This window comes from Monodelphis domestica, chromosome 8, assembly GCF_027887165.1.
Source record: "Monodelphis domestica isolate mMonDom1 chromosome 8, mMonDom1.pri, whole genome shotgun sequence".
Lineage (NCBI taxonomy): Eukaryota > Metazoa > Chordata > Mammalia > Didelphimorphia > Didelphidae > Monodelphis > Monodelphis domestica.
Genome location: NC_077234.1, coordinates 41,617,457 through 41,639,453, shown reverse-complemented (window position 1 = coordinate 41,639,453; position 21,997 = coordinate 41,617,457). Strand labels below are relative to the sequence as shown.

At 39.4% G+C, this 21,997-nt stretch overlaps 1 protein-coding gene across 6 annotated transcripts in view; it reads right to left on the bottom strand.

Moving 5' to 3' along the window:
- Positions 1–3,340: 3,340 nt before the first annotated feature.
- PIK3CA (phosphatidylinositol-4,5-bisphosphate 3-kinase catalytic subunit alpha) overlaps positions 3,341–21,997 on the bottom strand; it is a 94,976-nt gene continuing 76,319 nt past the window's right edge. For all 6 annotated transcript variants that reach the window (XM_056807455.1, XM_056807458.1, XM_056807460.1 and 3 more), the window contains 5 exons: positions 13,606–13,684; positions 9,758–9,928; positions 8,839–8,956; positions 8,571–8,722; positions 3,341–7,841 (listed from right to left, as the gene is read on the bottom strand). In XM_056807455.1, coding sequence (XP_056663433.1) covers positions 7,571–7,841; positions 8,571–8,722; positions 8,839–8,956; positions 9,758–9,928; positions 13,606–13,684 — 791 coding nt within the window. In that variant the 3' untranslated portion in view covers positions 3,341–7,570. The remainder of the gene's footprint in view (positions 7,842–8,570; positions 8,723–8,838; positions 8,957–9,757; positions 9,929–13,605; positions 13,685–21,997) is intronic.

Below are 21,997 nucleotides of genomic sequence, written 5' to 3'. Positions count from 1 at the left end.
GTTGCCACTTCAAAGGATCAGTTGAAAGAACTGGGCATGTTTAGCTTAGGAAAAAACACTTAGAAGGGCCAACGTAGCTGCCTTCAAGTACTGAAAGGTTATGTCATGGAGGAGGGATCTGTTTCTGGCCCCAGAGCTCCAAAGTAGGAGCAATGCTTGGAGGCTGAAAAGAAATAAACAGTCTCGCTGTCAGGAACTGTCCAAGAATGGGACTGGCTGCTGGGCGAGATTGTGGTGACTCCCTGGAGGTCTTCAGTTCCCCTGGGATGACCACTTACTACGTATTAATATAGGGAGTTTTTTTGGGGGGGGGGATGAGTTAGACTGACCGGTCAGTGAGTTTTTGTCCAACTCTCAAATTTAGTGATCCTGCCAACCTCGTAGTGAATTTGTACTTAAGAGAATTACTTCGTAAAGTCATAGTAATAGCTGATTTTATCCATTCCAGAGATCCTGGATGGATGCTGAGACTTTAAGAATGATTTTCAGATCAATTCTGAGCAACCTGGAGGTAGCCTGTTTTGGTGCCTCCCTGGAGGCCAATATCCATTGGGATATAATAATTTTTCCTAGTTTGGAGAGTGCTACCATAAGAGCTATTTTTTCTAGGGAAATGACTCCAGTCCATACTGTAGGCAAGCTGAGTATTTGATCCTGGATTAATGATGGAGAATGTGGGAAATGATCTACTTTAAAGCTGCTTTAATGACCGTAATCCTCCATTTAGACAGTACTCACTGGCCATTTCAAGGAAGTGAAACAGCTAGACTAGAAGAAGAGTTAATTTAGGAAAAGACTTGGTCCTTAGGTGACGAGGGGAAAGTGTGTAAGAAGTGAGGCGTCTCTCACTACCTGCTAGAGAAAAAGTGCCTGGGACCGACACAAAGCAGAAATGGGATCATTTCCATTCCTGAGTGTTAAACGTTCAATGACTCCTGGCCACCGGCTCTTCGCACTGACCATAGCAGCCCCCCCCCCCCCTTCCTTCCCCAGCCCTGGCCACTATGGCCAAGATCTAAATTCTAGAACCCAAACCATTGCACGATGGGCCCAAGTTCCTTCTTTGACTTCTGCTGCCTCCGAGGATTCGGTTTTCCACCAGAGCGCCATCCAGATACTATGAACCCTTGAGACCATCCAGACTTTACTGGGACTTTCTTTCAAGTGCAAAGAACACAAAGGAATGTCTGGACACATGAATACAAAGCATCATCTTTTGCTTTGACCTTTAAAAAAAAAAAAGCAGTTGTTTCTGTTGAGCAAACTCAGCTGCGTGCAACTGTGGGTCAGCATCTTCTTGCCAGGACTGGCAGGGCTGAGGAAAGACGCTGTCTGAAATGGAATGGATACCACCATATTCTGCAGGTTCAGTGCAATGAACATATGCATCATGCTGTGTCTTAAATACTTCCCAGCCTATGATTATAAGCCTTTACAATAGGCATGATGCACTATATCCCAAGATGGCAGCCTAGAGAATGACAAAATAATGACAGAGCAATGCATATAGCAGATTGATATATTTAATTAATATAGCAGATGAGGCTGAAACGGGTGTCATAGCTCCTTTTCAGAGGTTCCAATTCTGCTCCTGGTCTAATTTTTCCTGGCTATTGATGAGATTTGTTGACATTTTAGAATAAGATATTCTTATGGGTCCTTCCTATTTTTTTTAACCTCACCTTCCACCTTGGAACCAATACTGTGTATTGGTTTCAAGGTAGAAGAGCGGTAAGGGCTAGGCAATGGGAGTTAAGTGACTTGCCCAGGGTCACACAGCTGAGAAGTGTCTGAGGCCACATTTGAACCCAGGACCTATAGTCTCTGGGCTCTCAATCCACTGTGCCACCCTGGTCCTATGGTTTTTTAGAAAGAACACTAAACTGGGACCAGCAATGGCTTAGTTTTAATCTTGATCTCTGCTAGTCATCAGACAGCCTGATGGCGCAAGGTACTGGTACCAGGCGTTTGCCTACTGTAGTTCAAAACTCCCCAATGGGAGATCCATAAACAGTAACCTCCACACTACCAGTGTCCACTAGTGTGCTCTACCATGTCCAGTTGCTTTTTAGCTATTAAAAAAAAAAATCAGCAGATAAAGACCTCATTCTCTAAAAATTGCACTGCAATTGGAAACCCAGATTTGAATGATTATTTTGAACACAAAACAGGAACCTCTTCCAGTCTCCTTGCCAACCCAAGATGGATAGAAAATGATCTGAACCAGCTGAAATCACACAGGACAACTTTATCTTAGTGATAGTTTAAATTAGATAGTTAAAAAAAATAAAACAATCGTGCACAGGCATTTCTAGATTCTTGCACACTTACCAGGTATAAATGTAGGATTCCACTGCTGGTAGGCTGTCAGCATTAGCTGCCCAAAGCAGCGTAGCACCAGTATAATGGACCAAATTTTTTATTTTTTATGAATGATCAAAAATTAAAATTCTTGCCTAAAATTTCAAGTTGAAAATTTTCTTTAAGCTCTAAATCGGAGTCCTAGTTAACAGTAACTTGGTTGACTGGAATGAATACATTAATATTCCCAAGACCAAGTAGGACAGTACTGTACTGTAGCTATTCAAAGTAAAAAACGAGGGTGTCCTTATATCCATGGCTTACAGGAAATGAAATACAAACCAATGAAAAGTTAACTCCCAGACTTGGAAAATACAGTGTATTCCAAATGCTTCTCAAAGACCCTTCTCAAATCTAAAGTACTTTGACCTCAGCAGAATTAAGTGTACATGTGTGTACAGGGAAACCAAGCCTGCTATCAATGAAGAAAATAAAGCTAATGAATTAACTCCATATTCACAGTACTATTGAGTCTTTTGGCAGGTTTTTTCCCCCCTCCAAAATGTAATTGGCCCAATGACGGGAAAAAGAGAAACTTTCCAGTTGCTTTTAGTGAAGATCCTCCATAAGTGCTCTGATAGTAAAAATCATCAATGCGTTGCCTGGCAGAACTTCAGGCATGTTAACACCTGTTGCACTGAATGGAAAGTCCTGGGTATTTCTTTCCATCAGTTTTCCAAGAGGAAAACCTTTAATTAAATTTGGTAAGATCCATGGTCATCGCTTATGTTGACACACAAGTCTGCATGTTCTGGAATTGAAGATTCATTTGTTTTAGATTTTCTCAAGGAGGGGGAAGCTAGGTGGCTCAGTGGATTGAGAGCCAAGCCTAGAGATGAGAATTCTGGGTTCAAAACTGATCTCTGTGTGACCTTCAGCAAGTCACTTAACCCCCACTGCCTAGCCCTTACCCCTCTTCTGCCTTAAGACAGAAGGGAAGGATTAAAAAAAAAAAAGAATTTCTCAAGGCCACAGCACCTCAAGTCCCAGATGTGAAGCTGTTTATTTTAAAAAGGTAGTGAAAAATAAATACAGATTTTGTGGATGTGCTTTAAAAAACAAAAACAACCCAGCTGTATTAGTCTTTTTGTAACTAAAGTTTCCTATCCGGTGGTTATCTCAACGACAATTTTAAAGATGCATCTTTCACAGTTCTTAGACAGTGGCCTGAATGCATAATTGATTACCATAAATTAGAATCGGAACTACTGCTGTAACCATCTTACCCAACGTAGACTGGCAGGCTACTTGAACAAGGGGAATCAATCCTATAAAACAAGACGGTCTCAGCTGCAAGGGCTGACGTTCACTACATGGACAATGTAAGCTAAAAGCTTTTGGCTCTCTGTGTAACATAGGGCATGCATCTGACAGGACTGGTATAAAAGAGGATTGTTTATCTAGTCAAGTTAAAAAGTCAGAAATAAGAAAACTGTGTTTAGATAGAAGAAGCAAAGAACAATTCACTAACGTCACACTATTTTCAAAATTGAAGTGCTTGGGGGATGTCTTAGGCATCCAAATGATCATTTCTTAAAGGGGACTTTTCAGATGGTGAATGGGTCCAGCCCAGGTCTGCAGCCTGTACAGACAGGAAAAGATAAGGAACATGATAGTTGCTAGAGCTGACATTAACTTGTTGGTAACAGAATAATGAAGCAAAGGAAATGCCTTCAAAGAGTTAGGAAGCATGAGTTATTGATCGTGATAGGACTAAAATGGAGTTACAAAACGAGATGAGAAAAAACAAAACAATAAAGAATAATCAAACACAAACTTATCTACAAGCTGTGAAATTGCTGTGGTGCCTTTGAAATATGCAGGCTCCTTTTCTAAAAGATCCCAAACCATTCAGTTTTCAGTTAAAAAAAAAAAGGGAAAAACTTATACAGCCAGTCTGGTTTACCTATCAGAAAACCTATCAATACATTTTAAAAAAGGAAAACGGGGAAAAAACCCAAGAGTGTACACACACTCTAATCAATACATCATATTCTCATTTAGTAAAGACTACACTTTACAGAAAAATACTTTATCAGCAGCCTGTTTTCATGAAAAAACCAAGTCAGTTTCACAGTTGAAAAAATTACATTAAAATATTTTACAAATCATTACATATTCACCAGTTCCCCATTTTCTTAATGGGCTTATAAACACAAATAGATTTTGGGACAAATTTCAGAATTGATTATTTTCGACACAGTTTTTACAGGTGACACGTAAGAACCAAGAGAAACGAGCTCTGCGGTAGAACGTCAAATAAAACCTACTCTGATTTAGAGATGCATTCTCAGTCTTCAAAATGGGTGTGTCCCTTTAGGGAGAGAATATGCTGAAAGGTCAAGCAGGCTTTTACATTTCTTTCTAGAAGATATTAAATGTTAGGGCTTCTGCTCTTCAAAAATGTGCTCCATTTCTCTTTCTCCAAATGGATTAGGCAAGAAATATTCCTTGGGAGATCCAATGATATTTAAAGTCAATGTTCATAGCGTAAAATCTGAGATGTGGTTTTGGGAATTTAACTAATTTCAATAGATAGGTAATGTTAGAGCCTGTTCCATGACCTCTGACCTGAAATCAATTTTAGTCATCCAGCAGTATACTCAATTCAAATTGCAATGGCTTGGCTTTTTGGAATCTTCCTTTTCTCCTTTCCTTTTTTCAACTAATTTTTTTCCCTAAGCTCTCTTCTGCTTAGATTTGCTTAAAATTGAGCCGGCTTTCAGGTCCCTTAGCTTGGCTCCCATGCTCCCTCCCCAGCAATTCCTCTACACGGCTCAGAAAATTTGGAACTAAAATAATTTAGCTGCAGTAATTCATGCAGATAAATAAATACAAACCACAAATTTTCATGGGAGCCCTAGAGAGCGATCTATATTGATGTGGGCAATGCAAACATCTTTTTATTTCCGTGCAAGGAGTCTCAGAAAAACCACTGCTTTAGGGACTTAGGGGTAAAACCAAGATTCTCTGTGATGACTTTTAAGTATCAGGGTTTCAGATGCCCATTATTTCACTAAGGTGTCCCATCATCAATCCCTGATACTGAAAAAGGTAAAATGCTAACACGTGTCAAGTGCAGATTAGTAATGACACATCATAGTTAAATACGCGTCAAATAAAGAGAAGATGGAATCTGTTAGCCATGAAAGCTTTCATAACTGCAAAGGGGAACAATGATCAAACAAAGGGTTTTAAATCTGCTAACTGTTCTGAGACAGTCAATTATAAATATGAAAAGATGAATATTCCAATACTCCAAATTTATTTTTCTCAGTGGCTTTCACTAAGACAGTATTATTTACATGCTTTAATAAAGTACCTAAATCTTCAACAACTAACTCTAGGGAGCCTATATCCTTATGTGTCCTAAAATAGCCAAATATACTTTATGAGTTTTGGCAATACAGTCCCTGGTTTACTTGATCCAAGGCTCTAGTATAAGTAACTAATTTCATTAAAGAACTTTCTAAATGAAGTAAACCATTCAATAGCTCATTACCAATACGGAGAACGCAATGTACAGTTTTTATAGTTATATTCCAATACCATGCCTAATCTAGACACTTGCAGCCCCTCGCCATTATTGCACATTTTTTTCCTGTGGCACAAAGACTCTGCAGAAGCTGTTTCCCGGGCCTGCAGGCATTTATTCCAAATACCATGTGGAATGCTGGGTCTATCTCTAGTGAAGAAAGCACTTCCCTGGCAACTCCCAATCCAGAATAGGGGGTGAAACACTTCTTCAGAATGTTTATGAATTTACTTGGGCTTAAGTGCAACTTCAGAAACTTGGAAAAGGGATTCTGGCTACTTTCAAGTGGGAGCCAATCGGAATCACCTTGGCTTTCATTTTTATTCTGGAGACACAGGCGAATAGCCTGCAAGCAGGCATCATTCCTGGCTTCTTTTTCCCTGTTGCTCTCAGGGGTTCTTCCTTTATAAGTGCTTCCACTTTAGGAGGAGTTAATGCATATAGGATAAGAATCTGTGTTACTGAGCTGATTGCAAATGAGTAAGTGTCTTTTGGTAGAAGAGAGAAAGTGGAGGAAAAGTGAAAAAAGGAGAAAAGAGGTGGTCCTGAGCAGGCTATTTAGCCAATTCTAACAGTGAATCCCTGGGCAATGGTGTACATTATGGAAGAGTGCCTGGGCTTCTCTCAAAGACCAAGGGAATGATGATGTCACTACGGATGGCAGAGTCTTAACCCAAAATATATGAGGCTATAAAATAAATGCATGACCATGGGACAGATAATCTAAATAAAGAATATATATTAATGATAAGTTTTTATAATATAAATAGCCTTTTATAAAAAATAATCTTTTAATAACATTAACACTTTCTTCTAGGTTCTGGAAAACATGCATGAAAAATGTATTCAGTTCAAATGCAAAATGAGGAGAAAATGTCAAACCCTAAGGGGAACACTGCATGATTCCAGTACATGACAGCTAGTCCTTCTCATCCCTTTTCTATGGCAGTTTAGTTTCTGTAGGAACTTGGAATTTCCCTGGTAAATGCTCATCCAGGAAAAGCACCTTCTAAAAGGTCTCAGTTCTACTTACTCACCAAACTCTGCAGATAAGGCCCAGTCATTAAAAGGTTTGATTTGTTTTTAAAAGGAAAAGTCCCTAATGAAATGGAAAGATTCTGTTCCACCCCAAGTGTTTTTCTTCATGAGAACTGGGAGTCAAAAAACTCACTTCAAACTATAAAGTGAACACAACGGGAAAGTGATGGATTTCCTTTCTTATCCATTCTCAAGCAGCTCAACACCACCCTGTGGTTTCCTTGGACTTGATGTAATGACAGACTGTCACTTCCATGTTTTAAAACATACAACATTTGCAACACAAAAAGAACATTATTCTCTCTCCTTAGCCATCAGTTTCTATATATTTTGTTTTGTTTTTTAAAAAAAGGATACAAACAATCTTCAAAGTTTACCTTTTTGGACTTAAGGCATAACATGAAATTGCGCATTATACTAAAGCTTAATTTTGAAATGTACTAGTTTAGTGCTATCAAACCCTGTTTGCGTTTACACTGTTTCAATGGTTGAAGAAAGAGTTTATCTCGGTTCTTGCTGTCGATTCTAATGCTGTTCATGGTTTGTGCGATTCCTATGCAAGCAGCCTTTGCCTGCTGACAGTGAGGAGCAGTGCCGAGCAGTCCCCGAGGCTGGTGCTGGGGCTCCGCCATCGCTTCAGTTCAAAGCGTGCTGCTTTATTGTATGGAAAATCCAATCCATTTTGGTTGTCCAGCCCCCATGATGAGCATCATTCATCTGCTTCATGAAATACTCCAAAGCCTCCTGCTCAGTTTTATCCAAGGCCAGGGTCTTTCGAATGTATGCAATATCATCAAATGATTGTAGTTCGGGCATTCCAGAGCCAAGCATCATGGAGAAAAGATTGATGAAGAGATTGGCATGTTGCCGAATAGCTAAGTACGCCTTATAGCACATTTCCTGAAATCTGTAAATAGAAAATTGCAGTTGGATCACCAGGGAGTAAAAGGTAGTAGAATCTCACTGTGGCTGCAATTCTAGTTTCTCTCTAATAAGCTAGAATTTAGTCTACCACGGTGAGCAGCAGAACATGAATTTGCAGACAGACGACCTTGGTTCAATTTTCAGCAAGGTGGCACCAGAGCACATACGGTGCCAGGTCTGGAATCAGGGAGACGGAGACATGAGTTCAAATCTGTTCTCAGACACTTACTAGCTGTGTGACCCTGGACCAGTCATTTAACTTCTGCCTGCCTCAGTTTCTTGAACTGCAAAATAAGGAGGATAATGGCACCAAGTACTGAAAAAGATATAACTATTTATAAAGCACTGAGCACAGTGCCTGGTACACAGTATAAGCTTAATAAATGCTTCTTTTCTTTCCTTCCTCTTTCAGATCTGGTCTACCTATGTGACCTTTCTCCATTCTCTCCTCTGTAAAATGTGTGCCTCCTCCATTCTCTCTTCTGTAAATGAGGGGCCTGCACTAGATGGAAGGAAAACCTCTCAATTGGATTCAAAAGGATCCATGCCATCCTAGGTCCCTCTTAGCTGTCAACATGGGTCCCTCGAGTTTGAGTCACTGCTCGCCCCCCCCTTGTCAGACCTCTTAAAACAACTTAATACAACAATTGCCCCCCTTAAATGAACTGAACATAGAAAACTGTGCCTTAAGGAATCTGTATTGGAATCTTACCTCTCAAATTCTCTCGTCTTTGTGCATTCTTGGGCTCCTTTGCTTATTACAATCAAGAAATCTTGTGTCAAGACGAAGGGCACACGCTCTCGTTTATAACCAAATTTCTTCTTTTTGTGATCCAAAAAGTGTCCAAAGTCTATATGAAATAACTTAAAAAAAAGGGGGGGAAATCATATTATATTTTTGGCCCATGTAAGCATGTAACATACTTAATTTGTGAAAGGTTCTAATATCAAAAGATTTTTTAAAAAAGGAAGCTTATTACTTGTCCATCATCCTTCACCATGATATTACTATTGTGCCGGTCACCGATTCCCAAAATGAAGGTAGCCACGCAGTATCCAGCACATGAACGTGTAAACAAATCAATGGCTGCATCGTATCTATAGAGAACAAATCGAACAGTTCTTTAGTGCAAATATAACAGGGTTCACTTTGCTGCTCAATTTAAGAGAGCCATCCATTCCACTGTGATTAGGTTCACAGCTTTTGACAGTAGAGGTAGCAAATGTGATCCTTCAATCTAATTTTTGGCTGGCTTTCTAAGCAATTTTGAGATTCTGATGAGGATGACCTATAGTTTCTAAGGAAGTTTCCAGAGGCATTTAGTACGCCTATATAGAGAAAGCTTACAATAAAAGTTATTAATGTACTGGGTTTTTTTTTTCCAATTCACTGGGACTCAAACTCCCTCTTTAAACAACCTTGTTTATTAAAAACGGTGAAGAAAACAAATACACAGACTGGAGTATGTATTGATAGCCAAACATTTTTTAGGACCAAAAGGGCAAGGATACCACCTAAACTCTAGTATTTTTGAGTCCTTTGGATTCATTAACATCATTTTGAAAGTAGACTGCGCCTTTCCTTGTCAACTGATGATGGGTTTTAAGGAACCCTATTTAAAAAGTCACTCTATTAGCAAAAAAATTTAGACTAAACATAAGAAATATGTTTATAAGATCTCCACAAGAAAATTTCAAACATACACAAAAACTTTGATTCTTTTAACTTTTATAGAAGATTTAACTGAACCTACATCTAAGAGTCACTTCATTTCTTTCTTTTACAACCAAGGTATTAAAGACCTTTTACCTTAACCCCCGAGGTAATGACTTACAAGATCTATGGAAAGTCAAATAGTGAGGAACTAGAGAACAGAAAGGAGGATGAAATAAACTCACATTTCTCCTTTATTCTTGTCTTTGAGCCACTGATGTAATGTATGGCTGTTGAACTGCAAGGCCCCCTTTAGGCCCCCTTTACATTGAATCTGCATGATAGTATGAGAATTTCTGACCACCTCAATGAGGCCAACACAGTCCCCAATTGATAGGCAACCATAAGGCAGCATCCTGAAAAAAAAAGAAAGAAAGTTAGAAAGAAAGTTACAGGCATCTGGAGGAATTTTAAACAATGAAACATTTAGCAACACAATAAATGAACACTGCATTTAAAAGCAGTTCCCATTTGTAAAGCTCCCCAAGATTTAAAAACACTTTTCTCACTCCCAGGCTTCATGGTCAGGTGGGGACTTTTCAGGGAACAAAGAAGCAGCTTTGGAGTGTGGTGCCTGGGCCAGGGTCACGAGAGTGAGTTGGGGTTCAAGCCCCAGTCCTTTTGCTTTAAGGCCAGTCACTTATATCACTCATCGTCCGGCCTCCTCTCTAGGCATTGCTAAAACTGTATTTTAGTGGGCCTTTGACTATAGCATCATTGGCAATGTCCCCAAGAACCTCACTTTGCACAATTCACAGGCCCTCCCTCCTAAGGAAGGTATAAGAAAAGCTCTTATGAGCACAGAATGTTATGGAAACGGGAAGTCATTTTAGTTCTGTGCCATCAGGGAACCAGGCCGATCCTTGACAGACTCTGATGCCCCACAGCTGTGTGGAAGCAGCCCCACATGGGAAGATTAGGCCGGCGGAGGGCATGCCGAGGCCTCACGCTGCCCGAAGAACTCCGAGCCAGTTCTGGATGGCCCAGGGAAGCCCTGAGAGCCCTCCGGCTTAAGGCTGCTCTCACCAGGGAGTGCTTTTTTTTCTGGCCACAGACATGTGGCATATCGTGACATGGAAGCACCACACCACTGCCAGCAGGGAACTTATGGATCCTGGGTCATGAGACGGTGACAAAAATGGCTGCTGCTGGAGTTTGTGAATACTTTAAGACCATGAAACCGGAAGGTATTTCAAGAGAGCATTTGGCTACGTACGTATAAACTTAAAAGGAACATTCCTAAAAACCCTCATGAAATAAAGCTTCCTGGGGTGCTGCGAGTCTTCGGGGAAGAAGGGACGAGGCCCCCAGGATGTGTTTGGGAGCACACATGAAGGAGGACAGCCTTCACCTCCGAGGCTCCAAGGGGTTCACAGGTTGGGGGGAGGAGAAGATAGAAAGCATGCCCAAAGAAGCAAGAGAGAAGGGGCCAAGGAGAGAGTCACGCTAAATGATCCAGGGAAATTTAAGGAAGAGACGGACGGCTCTGAGCTGAGAAGAATCCAGGAAGCATTCAGAGAGGAAGTGGCCCTCGAGCCTCAAAGGAAGAGAAGCCCGGGCATTCGGGAGATGGCAATGGCCGGAACACATGAAAGGAGGTGAAAGAACACAAGGTAAGACCCGGAAATCATCAGGAGCTGAGTGTGCGCGATGCAGTGTACAAAGTGTAGCTGGGTGAGATGAGCCTGAAAAGGTAAAATGACCAAATGGGAATTCTAGAGCTGGGATGGACCTCAGGGCTCATCTAGTCCAACCAGACCTGGCTGCCATAGCCAGAACACACCCACCAGGCAGCCCTTTGCACTTGGGGACACCCCTAGGGCAATGACATTCCTCCTACACGAAACCATGATTGGCCCCTTCGGGGCCACCCCAGGGCTCTTCTTTGAGGCTAATATCTGAAGGTGGGTGGAGGGGGTGGTGAAGCCAGATTGTAGATGCCCGAAATTTCAGTCAAGTCTTTTAGCTAATACTAAAATATAATAATGAACCTCATATGACGCCTTAAGATTTACAAAGTATTTTGCAAACATTGCAAATGCTCCTCACAGTAACCTTGTGGGGTAAGTGCTACTAGTATACCTATTTGACAAATGAGAAAACTGAAGCCAAGAGGTGAAATGAGTTGCTGGGGTCACACAGCTAACAAGTATCTACAAGCAAAAGGTGGGCACTGCAGGTGAGCAAGAGGAATAAGATGGCCAGACCTACCTTTTCCTATAAATATGGGGATTATTTAATTTTTTTCTTCAAATGTGTAAAATTATAAGTTGAAATCAAACTCAATTCACTTTTGACACCATTATTCAACGTAACATGGAAGCAGAGCCTGGAACAATTTTTAAACATCACTACTCCTAATAACTATGACCTTTTCAAAGGGCTTTTGCATAAACTACATCAGCTTATGAGAATCATCTCCAAATAATTTTTGCTTATTTTGGAGCACATAGCAGCACTACATTGAAGTTGGTTGACTAGAGAATGAAATATCTAGGCTATTTTTTTTCATATTTCCAATTTGCTTTATTGATCTTAAGATATTCACACATTTTGTGTGGACATAGCAGACATTTGCCAAACACTTCCAACCCCTTACAGACAACATTTCCTGAAAACCACTCATTGCCTGGTAATAGAAAGCAGGGATGTATTGTAATCAACATGTATATTGCTTTCTTGTCTCTGCATCACTTCACACAAGTGTTCCCATGTTTCTTGGGATTTTTCACATTCATCATTGTTTCCGGTGCAATGATATCTCATTACATTCCTATGTCATCATTTAGGTAGTCATTTCCCAACCACTGCTTACACATTTTTTTGTTATCACAAATAATGTTCAGAACATTTTTGTACATGTAGGCTTAAATGAATCTTTTCCTTATGCTTGTGGCAGCAAAAACTATAATAATATTGGTAAATCATCACATTTGCAATCTCCTTCAAGTCTATGTGGTGCGGTTTCCCCACAGGGATCCATACTGTCCCTATTCACAAGCTAGAAAATTTTCTTAAGATGTTACTGAACATCTTAAAGAAGTAGAATTTTGTAGATGTTTGTATTTGAACCCCCGCCCAACACACACCAAGAAATGTTTAAAATCAGACATCTAGAGGGTTGTAATTTGGTAGTTTGATAACTTTTTACACAGCACCACCCATTTGTGTTAGAGGCTTTAAAGGGTTTTTGTGACTAAACTTGCTTGTTGTTGACAAGTTATAAACCACAAAGAAGACAAAGGCATCAAAGACTGAGTGACCTGATCATGTTTTTCTTTTCAAAATGGTTTGTATGTTTAAGTGTCTATACTTACATATGTACATGCTGTTCCCCCCACCCTCTATACTATAAGTTCTTCAAAGAAAGGGACAGTTTCATGTTTGGCTTTGTATCCCAAGAGCCCAGCATAGCACCTGACATATAGTAGGCGCTTAATAAAAGCTTGCTGTTTTATATGAGGATTTGTGGTGGCTACAAATGACAAGTGGAGAAAGAGATGTCAGAGGTGGGAAGATGGCTGGATTGACAAGAGGGGGAATGATTAGAAGGAAAATACTGTAAAAAGGTTAAATGGATTAGGGAAACTGAGGCTAGCATTTTTATTGCAAGACTGGGCTATTATTCCAGTTTAAAGTTGTTTAAAAAGGGCATTGAAGAGCATGATTTCCCTCTGTTTTAAACTCCTAGTACTACATGGAAAAGACAACTTTTCTGAGAATGACTGAAAGCTAGTATTAAAACATGTCTTTTGCTCCCCTTGCATGCACTATTATTCATGCTGAAGCATGAATAATTTTAATCTCTTATCCTCTGGGAAGAAAGGGGGAGGGATGGAGGAAGGGAAGGAAGACTGACCAACTCTTGTTAACTACTACTTCAGAAATTGCTTAAAAAATATGCATGCTACAACCTCAGTACTGAAAAGCAACTGATTTAATCATGACTAAGTGGCTTTTTTGGGCTAAGCCAACTTTCCACACATAAGAAAAAAAAGAATCCATTATTCATCATGTTACCTTTAATACTCACCGAAGATCAAGACCCTGATTTTGCCAGATATTTTCCATAATTCGAATGATCTGAAGAGTTAGCATATCTTGTCGTAAGTCTGTAACAGTCAAATAAAATATGTAATTCCACTACATCATAAAGGAAAAATAAGTACCATGTGATTCCAACAAATTTAAAATAGGTAATAACATATTTATATACATATATAGCTACATCCACTCAAAAAGATTTCTCATAACAATAGCCCATCATGTTGCTAATATATATTTTTTAACTTTTCCCTTCTACCTTAGAATCAATACTATGAAGGGTCATCCACAATGACCAGGCAGGACTCATACCAGGAATGCAAGGATGGCTCAATATTAGGAAAACTATCTGCATAATTGACCATATTAACAAGCAAACTGACAAAAATCACATGATTATCTCAATAGATGCAGAAAAAGCCTTTGACAAAATACAACACCCATTCCTATTGAAAACACTAGAAAGTATAGGAATAGAAGGGCCTTTCCTAAAAATAATAAACAGTATATATCTAAAACCATCAGCAAACATCATCTGCAATGGGGATAAACTAGAAGCCTTCTCAATAAGATGAGGAGTAAAACAAGGATGCCCATCATCACCTCTATTATTTAACATTGTACTAGAAACACTAGCAGTAGCAATTAGAGAAGAAAAAGAAATTGAAGGTATTAAAATTGGCAATGAGGAGACCAAGTTATCACTCTTTGCAGATGATATGATGGTTTACTTAAGGAATCCTAGAGAATCAACCAAAAAGTTACTCGAAATAATCAACTTTAGCAAAGTTGCAGGATACAAAATAAACCTGCATAAATCATCAGCATTTCTATATATCTCTAACCCATTTCAGCAGCAAGAATTAGAAAGAGAAATCCCATTCAAAATCACCCTAGACAATATAAAATACTTAGGAATCTATCTGCCGAGACAAACACAGGAACTGTATGAACACAACTACAAAACACTTTCCACACAGCTAAAACTAGATCTAAACAATTGGAAAAACATTGATTGCTCATGGGTGGGACGAGCTAACATAATAAAAATGATAATCCTACCCAAATTAATTTACTTATTTAGTGCCATACCCATTGAACTACCAAAAAACTTCTTTACTGAATTAGAAAAAACCATAACTAAGTTCATTTGGAAGAACAAAGGATCAAGGATATCCAGGGAAATCATGAAAAAAAAATGCAGAGGAAGGACTTGCAGTCCCAGATCTCAAACTATACTATAAAGCAGTGGTCATCAAAACAATTTGGTACTGGCTAAGAGACAGAAAGGAGGATCAGTGGAATAGACTTGGCGTAAATGATCTCAGCAAGACAGTTTATGACAAACCCAAAGACCCCAGCTTTTGGGACAACAATCCATTATTTGATAAAAACTGCTGGGAAAATTGGAAGACTGTGTGGGAGAGATTAGGTTTGGATCAACACCTCACACCCTACACCAAGATAAATTCAGAATGGGTGAATGACTTGAACATAAAGAAGGAAACTATAAGTAAATTATGTGAACACAGAATAGTATACATGTCAGACCTTTGGGAAGGGAAAGATTTTTAAAACCAAGCAAGACTTAGAAAGAGTCACAAAATGTAAAATAAATAATTTTGACTACATCAAATTAAAAAGTTTTTGTACAAACAAAACCAATGTAACTAAAATCAGAAGGGAAGCAACAAATTGGGAAACAATCTTCATAAAAACCTCTGACAAAGGTTTAATTACTCAAATTTACAAAGAGCTAAATCAATTGTACAAAAAATCAAGCCACTCTCCAACTGATAAATGGACAAGGGACATGAACAGGCAGTTTTCAGCCAAAGAAATCAAAACTATTAATAAGCACATGAAAAAGTGTTCTACATCTCTTATAATCAGAGATTCAAATCAAAACAACTCTGAGGTATCACCTCACACCTAGCAGATTGGTCAACATGACAGCAAAGGAAAGTAATGAATGCTGGAGGGGATGTGACAAAGTCGGGACATTAATTCATTGCTGGTGGAGTTGTGAATTGATCCAACCATTCTGGAGGGCAATATGCAACTATGCCCAAAGGGCGATAAAAGAATGTCTGCCCTATAATCCAGCCATAGCACTGCTGGGTCTGTACCCCAAAGAGATAATAAGGAAAAAGACTTGTACAAGAATATTCATAGCTGTGCTCTTTGTGGTGGCAAAATATTGGAAAATGAGAGGATGCCCTTCATTTGGGGAATGGCTGAACAAATTGTGGTATATGTTGGTGATGGAATACTATTGTGCTCAAAGGAATAATAAAGTGGAGGAATTCCATGGAGCCTGGAACGACCTCCAGGAAGTAAGTGATGCAGAGTGAGAGGAGCAGAACCAGGAGAACATTGTACACAGACACTGTGGTACAATGGAACATAATGGACTTCTCCATTGGTGTCAATGCAGTGTCCCTGAACAATCTGCAGGGATCTAAAAAATACTATCCACAAGCAGAGGATAAACTGTGGGAGTAAAAACACCGAGGAAAGGCAACTGCTTGACTACAGGGGTGGAGGGGATATGACTGAGGAGAGACGCTAAATGAACACTCTAATGCAAATACCAACAACATGGAAATGGGTTCGAATCAAGAACTCATGTGATACCTAGTGGAATCGCGTGTTGACTATGGGAGAGGTGGGGGGGGGGGGGAGGAGGAAAAGAAAATGATCTTTGTTTCCAATGAATAATGTTTGGAAATGACCAAATAAAATAACGTTTAAAAAAAAGAAAAGAAAAGAATCAATACTATGTATTGATTCCAAGGCGGAAGAGTGGTAAGGGCTAGGCAATGGGGGTTAAGTGACTTGCCCAGGATCACACAGTCAGGAAGTGTCTGAGGTCACATTTGAACCTGGGACCTCCCATCTCTAGGCCTGGCTCTCAACCACTGAGGCACCCAGCTACCCCCTATTAATATTTTTTAAAGTAAAACCAAAATAAGAGACAGTGTGGTGTAGAGTGGATACAGCTCATCCTGGCACAGGCATGTGAGGAGTTAACAGTACTGTTCTTGGACATATAACTGCTGTGTAACCACAGTCAAGTCTCTTAACTTCTCAGGGCCCCAGGCAGCTCTCTGATACCTTAAGATACTGAAAAATTGCCAGTCTACATCCAAGGAAAAAACTTCCCCATTGGAAATTCTCAATACTGATAAAATTAAATGTCCAGACCAAAAAATAAAATGGAGAAATGAAAACAATTCCATTTGTGTAACAAATTTAGGATCAAATATCATATAGTTTATAAAGGGATTTAACAAGCATTTGACAAGTTTTGGGAATCTACTACCCTCTCTTCTCCACTTCACTATCGAACTCCTAAGAAAGTACCATCTCCACTTGTGTGTCTATTTTCTTATCATCCACTTACCCTTCAAATGATGATGCTATCGCTAAGCCTAATGGTGTTTTTATTGTCTTTGGCTTCCTTCATTTCTCTGGGGCTTTTCATATGATTCAAAAGACCACAGCTCTAGAACTGGAAAAGACCTTAGAGATAGTTTAGTCTACCCCCCTCATTTTACAGATGAGGAAACTCAGGTCCAATGAGGTGAAAGGTCTTTCCCAAAGTCACAACATGGAAACATGCTACTGGGGGAAAAGAAAGAATCCCCAGATTCTTTGATTGAATGTAGTGTTGTTCTTTGTCTTGAAACAAACATATTTCCCCCCCTCATCCTGAGATATTCTTTCTCCCTCAGTTTCCTTAACAGCATACTCTAATATGATTGTTTTGTTTTTCTGAACACTCAGGATCAGGCAATTTCAAAGGTATAAGGGACCTTAGTGGCTATTGCTATTCATGAAAGGAATCTTCACCTGATGACTGACCATCCAGCTTTTAGGAGCCACAACCTAATGGGGCAATCTATGCCTTTTTTTGGACAATTCTTCTAATCATTAGGCAGTTTTTCTTGAGGTTAAGATTAAATTTACTTCTTTACAACTTCCAACAATCCATTGTTTAGTCATGACCTTTCTTTGACAATGTTTTAATGACTTTAAGACATCTATCATGCATTCCCTGGATCATCTATCTCTTCTTCAGGTTAAACGTGCCCAGTTCAGCCAATCATTTTCATATATTGTAGATTCAGAGTCAAAACCCTTTACCACCCTAGGGGCTCTTTTCTGGACACTCTCAGTGTTGGTGAATGTTTTCAAGACTGAGTGCCTAAAGTACAACTTCAAGCTGCCTGTGAATCCCTCACATTACCCCAGACAGCAGGAGTAAGTGCTCACATTAGGTGGCTGGACAGAGGAACAGGGTATATAAAAATGTCCTCAGGCACTGGGAAGAGGGGGGATGGAGCAGCCCTCCCGGTGCCAAAGCTTCACCAGCTTAGCTTTAACTCATCAATATCCCTTCTTCAATTGTTGTACACAGAACTAGATGAGGTCTGACAAGGGCAGACAGTGGGCATACAATAACTTCCCTAACCTTGGAAACTATGCCCCTCCCCTTTATAATTCTTACTTTCCATCTTAGAATCAATACTGTGTAATGGTTCCAAGACTAAAAAACAATACAGGCTAGGTAATGGGGGTTAAATGACTTGCCCAGGGTCACACAGCTAGAAATGTCTGAGGCCAGATATATGAATCCAGGTCCTCCCATTTCTAGACCTGGCTCTCTACTCACTAAACTCTCTAAACTATGCACTTCTGAAGGAAACCCAAGTTCATATTAGCTTGTTTAGCCATCACATCATACTACTGATTCATTTTGGGGTTTCTAGTCCACTAAAACCACAGATCTTTTTCAGAATAACTGCTATCTACTTCCATGCCTCTCCCTAACCCCCATTTCATACTTGTGATGTTCTTTTTTTTATATCCAAGTGAAAGACTTTACAATTATCTGCCCTGATGCATCTTACTAGATTCTAGAGTCAAATGCTCTAGCTCAATGATGGCGAACCTTTTAGAGGAGTGGGTGATGTGAGAGATGTCCTCAGGTGCTCATGGAAAAAGGGATGGGAACAACCCAGCCCCTGGCCCTCTGGCTTTCTAGTAACGAACTCTGGCAAACTGTGCTGGGGTAATGGTGCCAAGTGCCCACAGAGATAGCACTGAACGCCCCCTTTAGCAAACATGCCCTAGGTTCGCCTCTCAATATCTTTTAGGATCTAGCCTCTATCTAATTTGTTAGATATCCCTTCTAGTTTTGTCTCAACTGCAAATTTGATGGGTAAACTGGATATGCTTTAATTCAAGTAATTGATCAGAGCAGAGGGCCGCCCCCAGAATCCTGGGGTACACTGCTAGAGACCTTTGCCTTGCTGCTACTGAAGCATTAACTCAAGTACAGACATCCAATGAAGTCTGAATCCCTCTGACTGTCTATATTGTCATCTATACCATATCCCTCCAGCTTCTTCACAAGAACCTTGTTAACTACTGTATCTAAAGCTCTGTTAAAATCTAGGTAAACTATATCCTCAGCACTGCTCTCCTTTATTAATTTAAGAAACCTGCCAGAAATAAAAGTAAAGTTAGTTTGGTGCAACATGTTCTTGATTAAGTCATCCTGACTCTTTGTAATCCATGCTTCCTAGACATTGACCATCTCTTTAACAATTCACTTCAGAATTTTCCCAGAACTCAAAATCAAAAAAGTAGACTATTTTGTTCTTTTTCTTTTTTAAAAGTTGGCACATTTGTCCTTCTCCACGCTTGTGGTATTTTACCTGTTTTTCATGATCTTTTCAATCTCAATAACACAGGCATGGCAGTCACGTCTTCACTGTCCCCTCATTTTCCTAATGCCCATTACCCAAGTTTATTTTCTTAGTCTTCTTCTGTAAACGGTGAGGTTTTATACTTCCAGTGGCATGAATTAATACTTTTTTTTTTTGCCAATGATCCCCCAAATTGTAATCCCTACTCAAATTCATAGCTCTAGTTTGGTATCTCCAAAAGCTTGCTGGTTAACCCCAACTCAGTTGGTTCCAAATTCTTCATTTTCCCTTTTCCTCTACATCCCCTATATCAATGGCACCAATGGCACCAACATTCTGCCAGGCATACAACCTTGAGCTTGTTTTTGTTTTTGCCCATCTCTCACTTCATGCTACTAAATTATCTCAAAGCCAGACAACCTCTTTAGGACTACTTCAGTCATTGTAGTTTGGCTCTAATTTCTTCTCACCTAGTTTGGGCTCCCAATAGGCTTTCCTATCTCTAGTCTAGACTCTAATCTGTTCAACTGTTCAACACTACTGTTCAACTAATCTTCCTAACCTAGAATTGTCATGTCTCCTCTATTATCAATTTGTGTCTGTAGAGTAGTGGTTATTATGTTTGCCTAACACATAAAAAGTCCCTGGTTCAAAACCAGGTGGAAACAAATTTCTAGTCGCCATAGAGTAGTTCCAAGTGGCTCTTCCCACCATTACATTAACTACCAATTAAAGTATGAACTCTTGAAAAACATTCTAAGGCTTCTATAATCTTGTTCTAATCTACTTTTTCTACCTTATTTCATATTTTTCCTGAAACATATATTTCTAGCTATATTCTTTTTATCTACTGGTTCCTTTTCAGCTGCCTGCCAAGATCTTTCCTATTCCTAAGAACCTTCACTGAAAACTGTTATCCATTTAAAAATTATTTCTAGCTTGCCGGATCAACCCCCCCAATTACTTTGCTTTTATTTTGTATTTATTCTGTAAATATTTATTTTATATATACTTATATGCAGATGTAGAAACATATGCATATATATATATATGTATATATATACACATATAAATACTATCTCCTCTGAAAGAAGTAAGGCCCTTAAGCATAGTGATTTTTTATTCTTTCTTTTTACATCATCAGTGCCTAATACATAATAGTTGCCTATTGACTGACTATTCACTCGTATTCTGTCATTTGAGTAGTATACCTCAGGGCTTTAAAATTGTTCCTCTTCTTTTCTCCCTGTAGGTGATCTCAGAAGCTACCATGAGCTCATTTATTTTCTTTATGCAGAGAACTCAAATCCACAAGCTCAGTCCTTATTTTTCTCCTGATTTCCCCCAGTCCCAATCACACAATTGCACATTGGGCATCTGACTTTGGAAATCCCAAAGATATCTTAAACTCATCATAGCCAAACTGAGTTGCGTATCTCCTACCTCTACCCAAAACCTACTCATCTCTCTAACTTCCCCATTTCTGTGCCTGTGCCACTATCTTTGCAATCTCAGAAGAATTTTTTAATTACTCTTCCTGATGGCTCTCAATACTTCTTCCATAATACCTTCCATGTTACCTTTTCTCTACTTAAATGATCACATGACCCTTCACTTCTGACCTGAACTATCATCTCCTAGTTGTTCTCTGTCTCCAGTCTCAATCTATCTCTATCCGCCCTCCAGAAATCATCAAAGAAATCTTTCTAAGGTATTTCATAAATGTGCTCCACTTCCATGTATGTGAATTCTGAAATTCCCTTATCTAATCACAATTGTTGTTTCACTTCTCCTTTTGCTTTGTAACCCCAAACTCTGTTCTTCATCCATACCATAGCCTCTAATCCTTCAATCCTTCAGGTCCTTCCTAGACTATCACTCCTGCACAAAAAAGTTCAAGCCTACATGTTTCTTTCCTTCTAAACCTTAGCCTCATATCACTCTCATCATCTTCTGCCTAAGAAAGCTGGAGAAAAGCATGCTGACTGGGTCCATTGCAATCCTAAATTACATAATCTGAAATGGGTCCTCACTGCTGCAAAGTAATCTTTTGACACCTCCCTAATTATCTCCCCATCCCATTTGCTACAATGTCTCTTCCAAAACTTTCTTATCTTTTTCAAATCTTCTACAAGTCTTCCTTCACCAACATCTGAACTGAGAATCCTGCCTCAAAATTTACTGAAAAAAAAAATGTTACTATTCACTAAGTTATCTCATCTCTCCTGCTTCTTATTTTACACCCCCAAATGACTTCTGTTACTCACACATACTTCACCCATCTTATGAAATGAGATAGCCTCTTTCCTTTGCCAAGGCAAACTCCCCTATAAACACAAGTGATCCTCTTCTTTAACGTTGTTCCTCTTCTTTTCTCCCTGTAGGTGATCTCAGAAGCTACCATAAGCTCATTTATCCTATATTCTCCATCAGATTGCTCCTCCTATCATCTCCACTCTCTCATTTATCTTCAATAACAGCTGCTTTGCTAGTGCCTACAAGCATGTCCCTAGCTCCTATCCTCAAAAAAAAAAAAATTCCTCACTTGATCTATCTCTGCTATCATTCTAAATCTGTCCTCTTTTTAGTGACTAAATCTGAGAAGTCTGTCTACAGTAGGTGCTTCTATTTCCTTTCCTCTCATTTCTCTTCAGTTTTCTATAG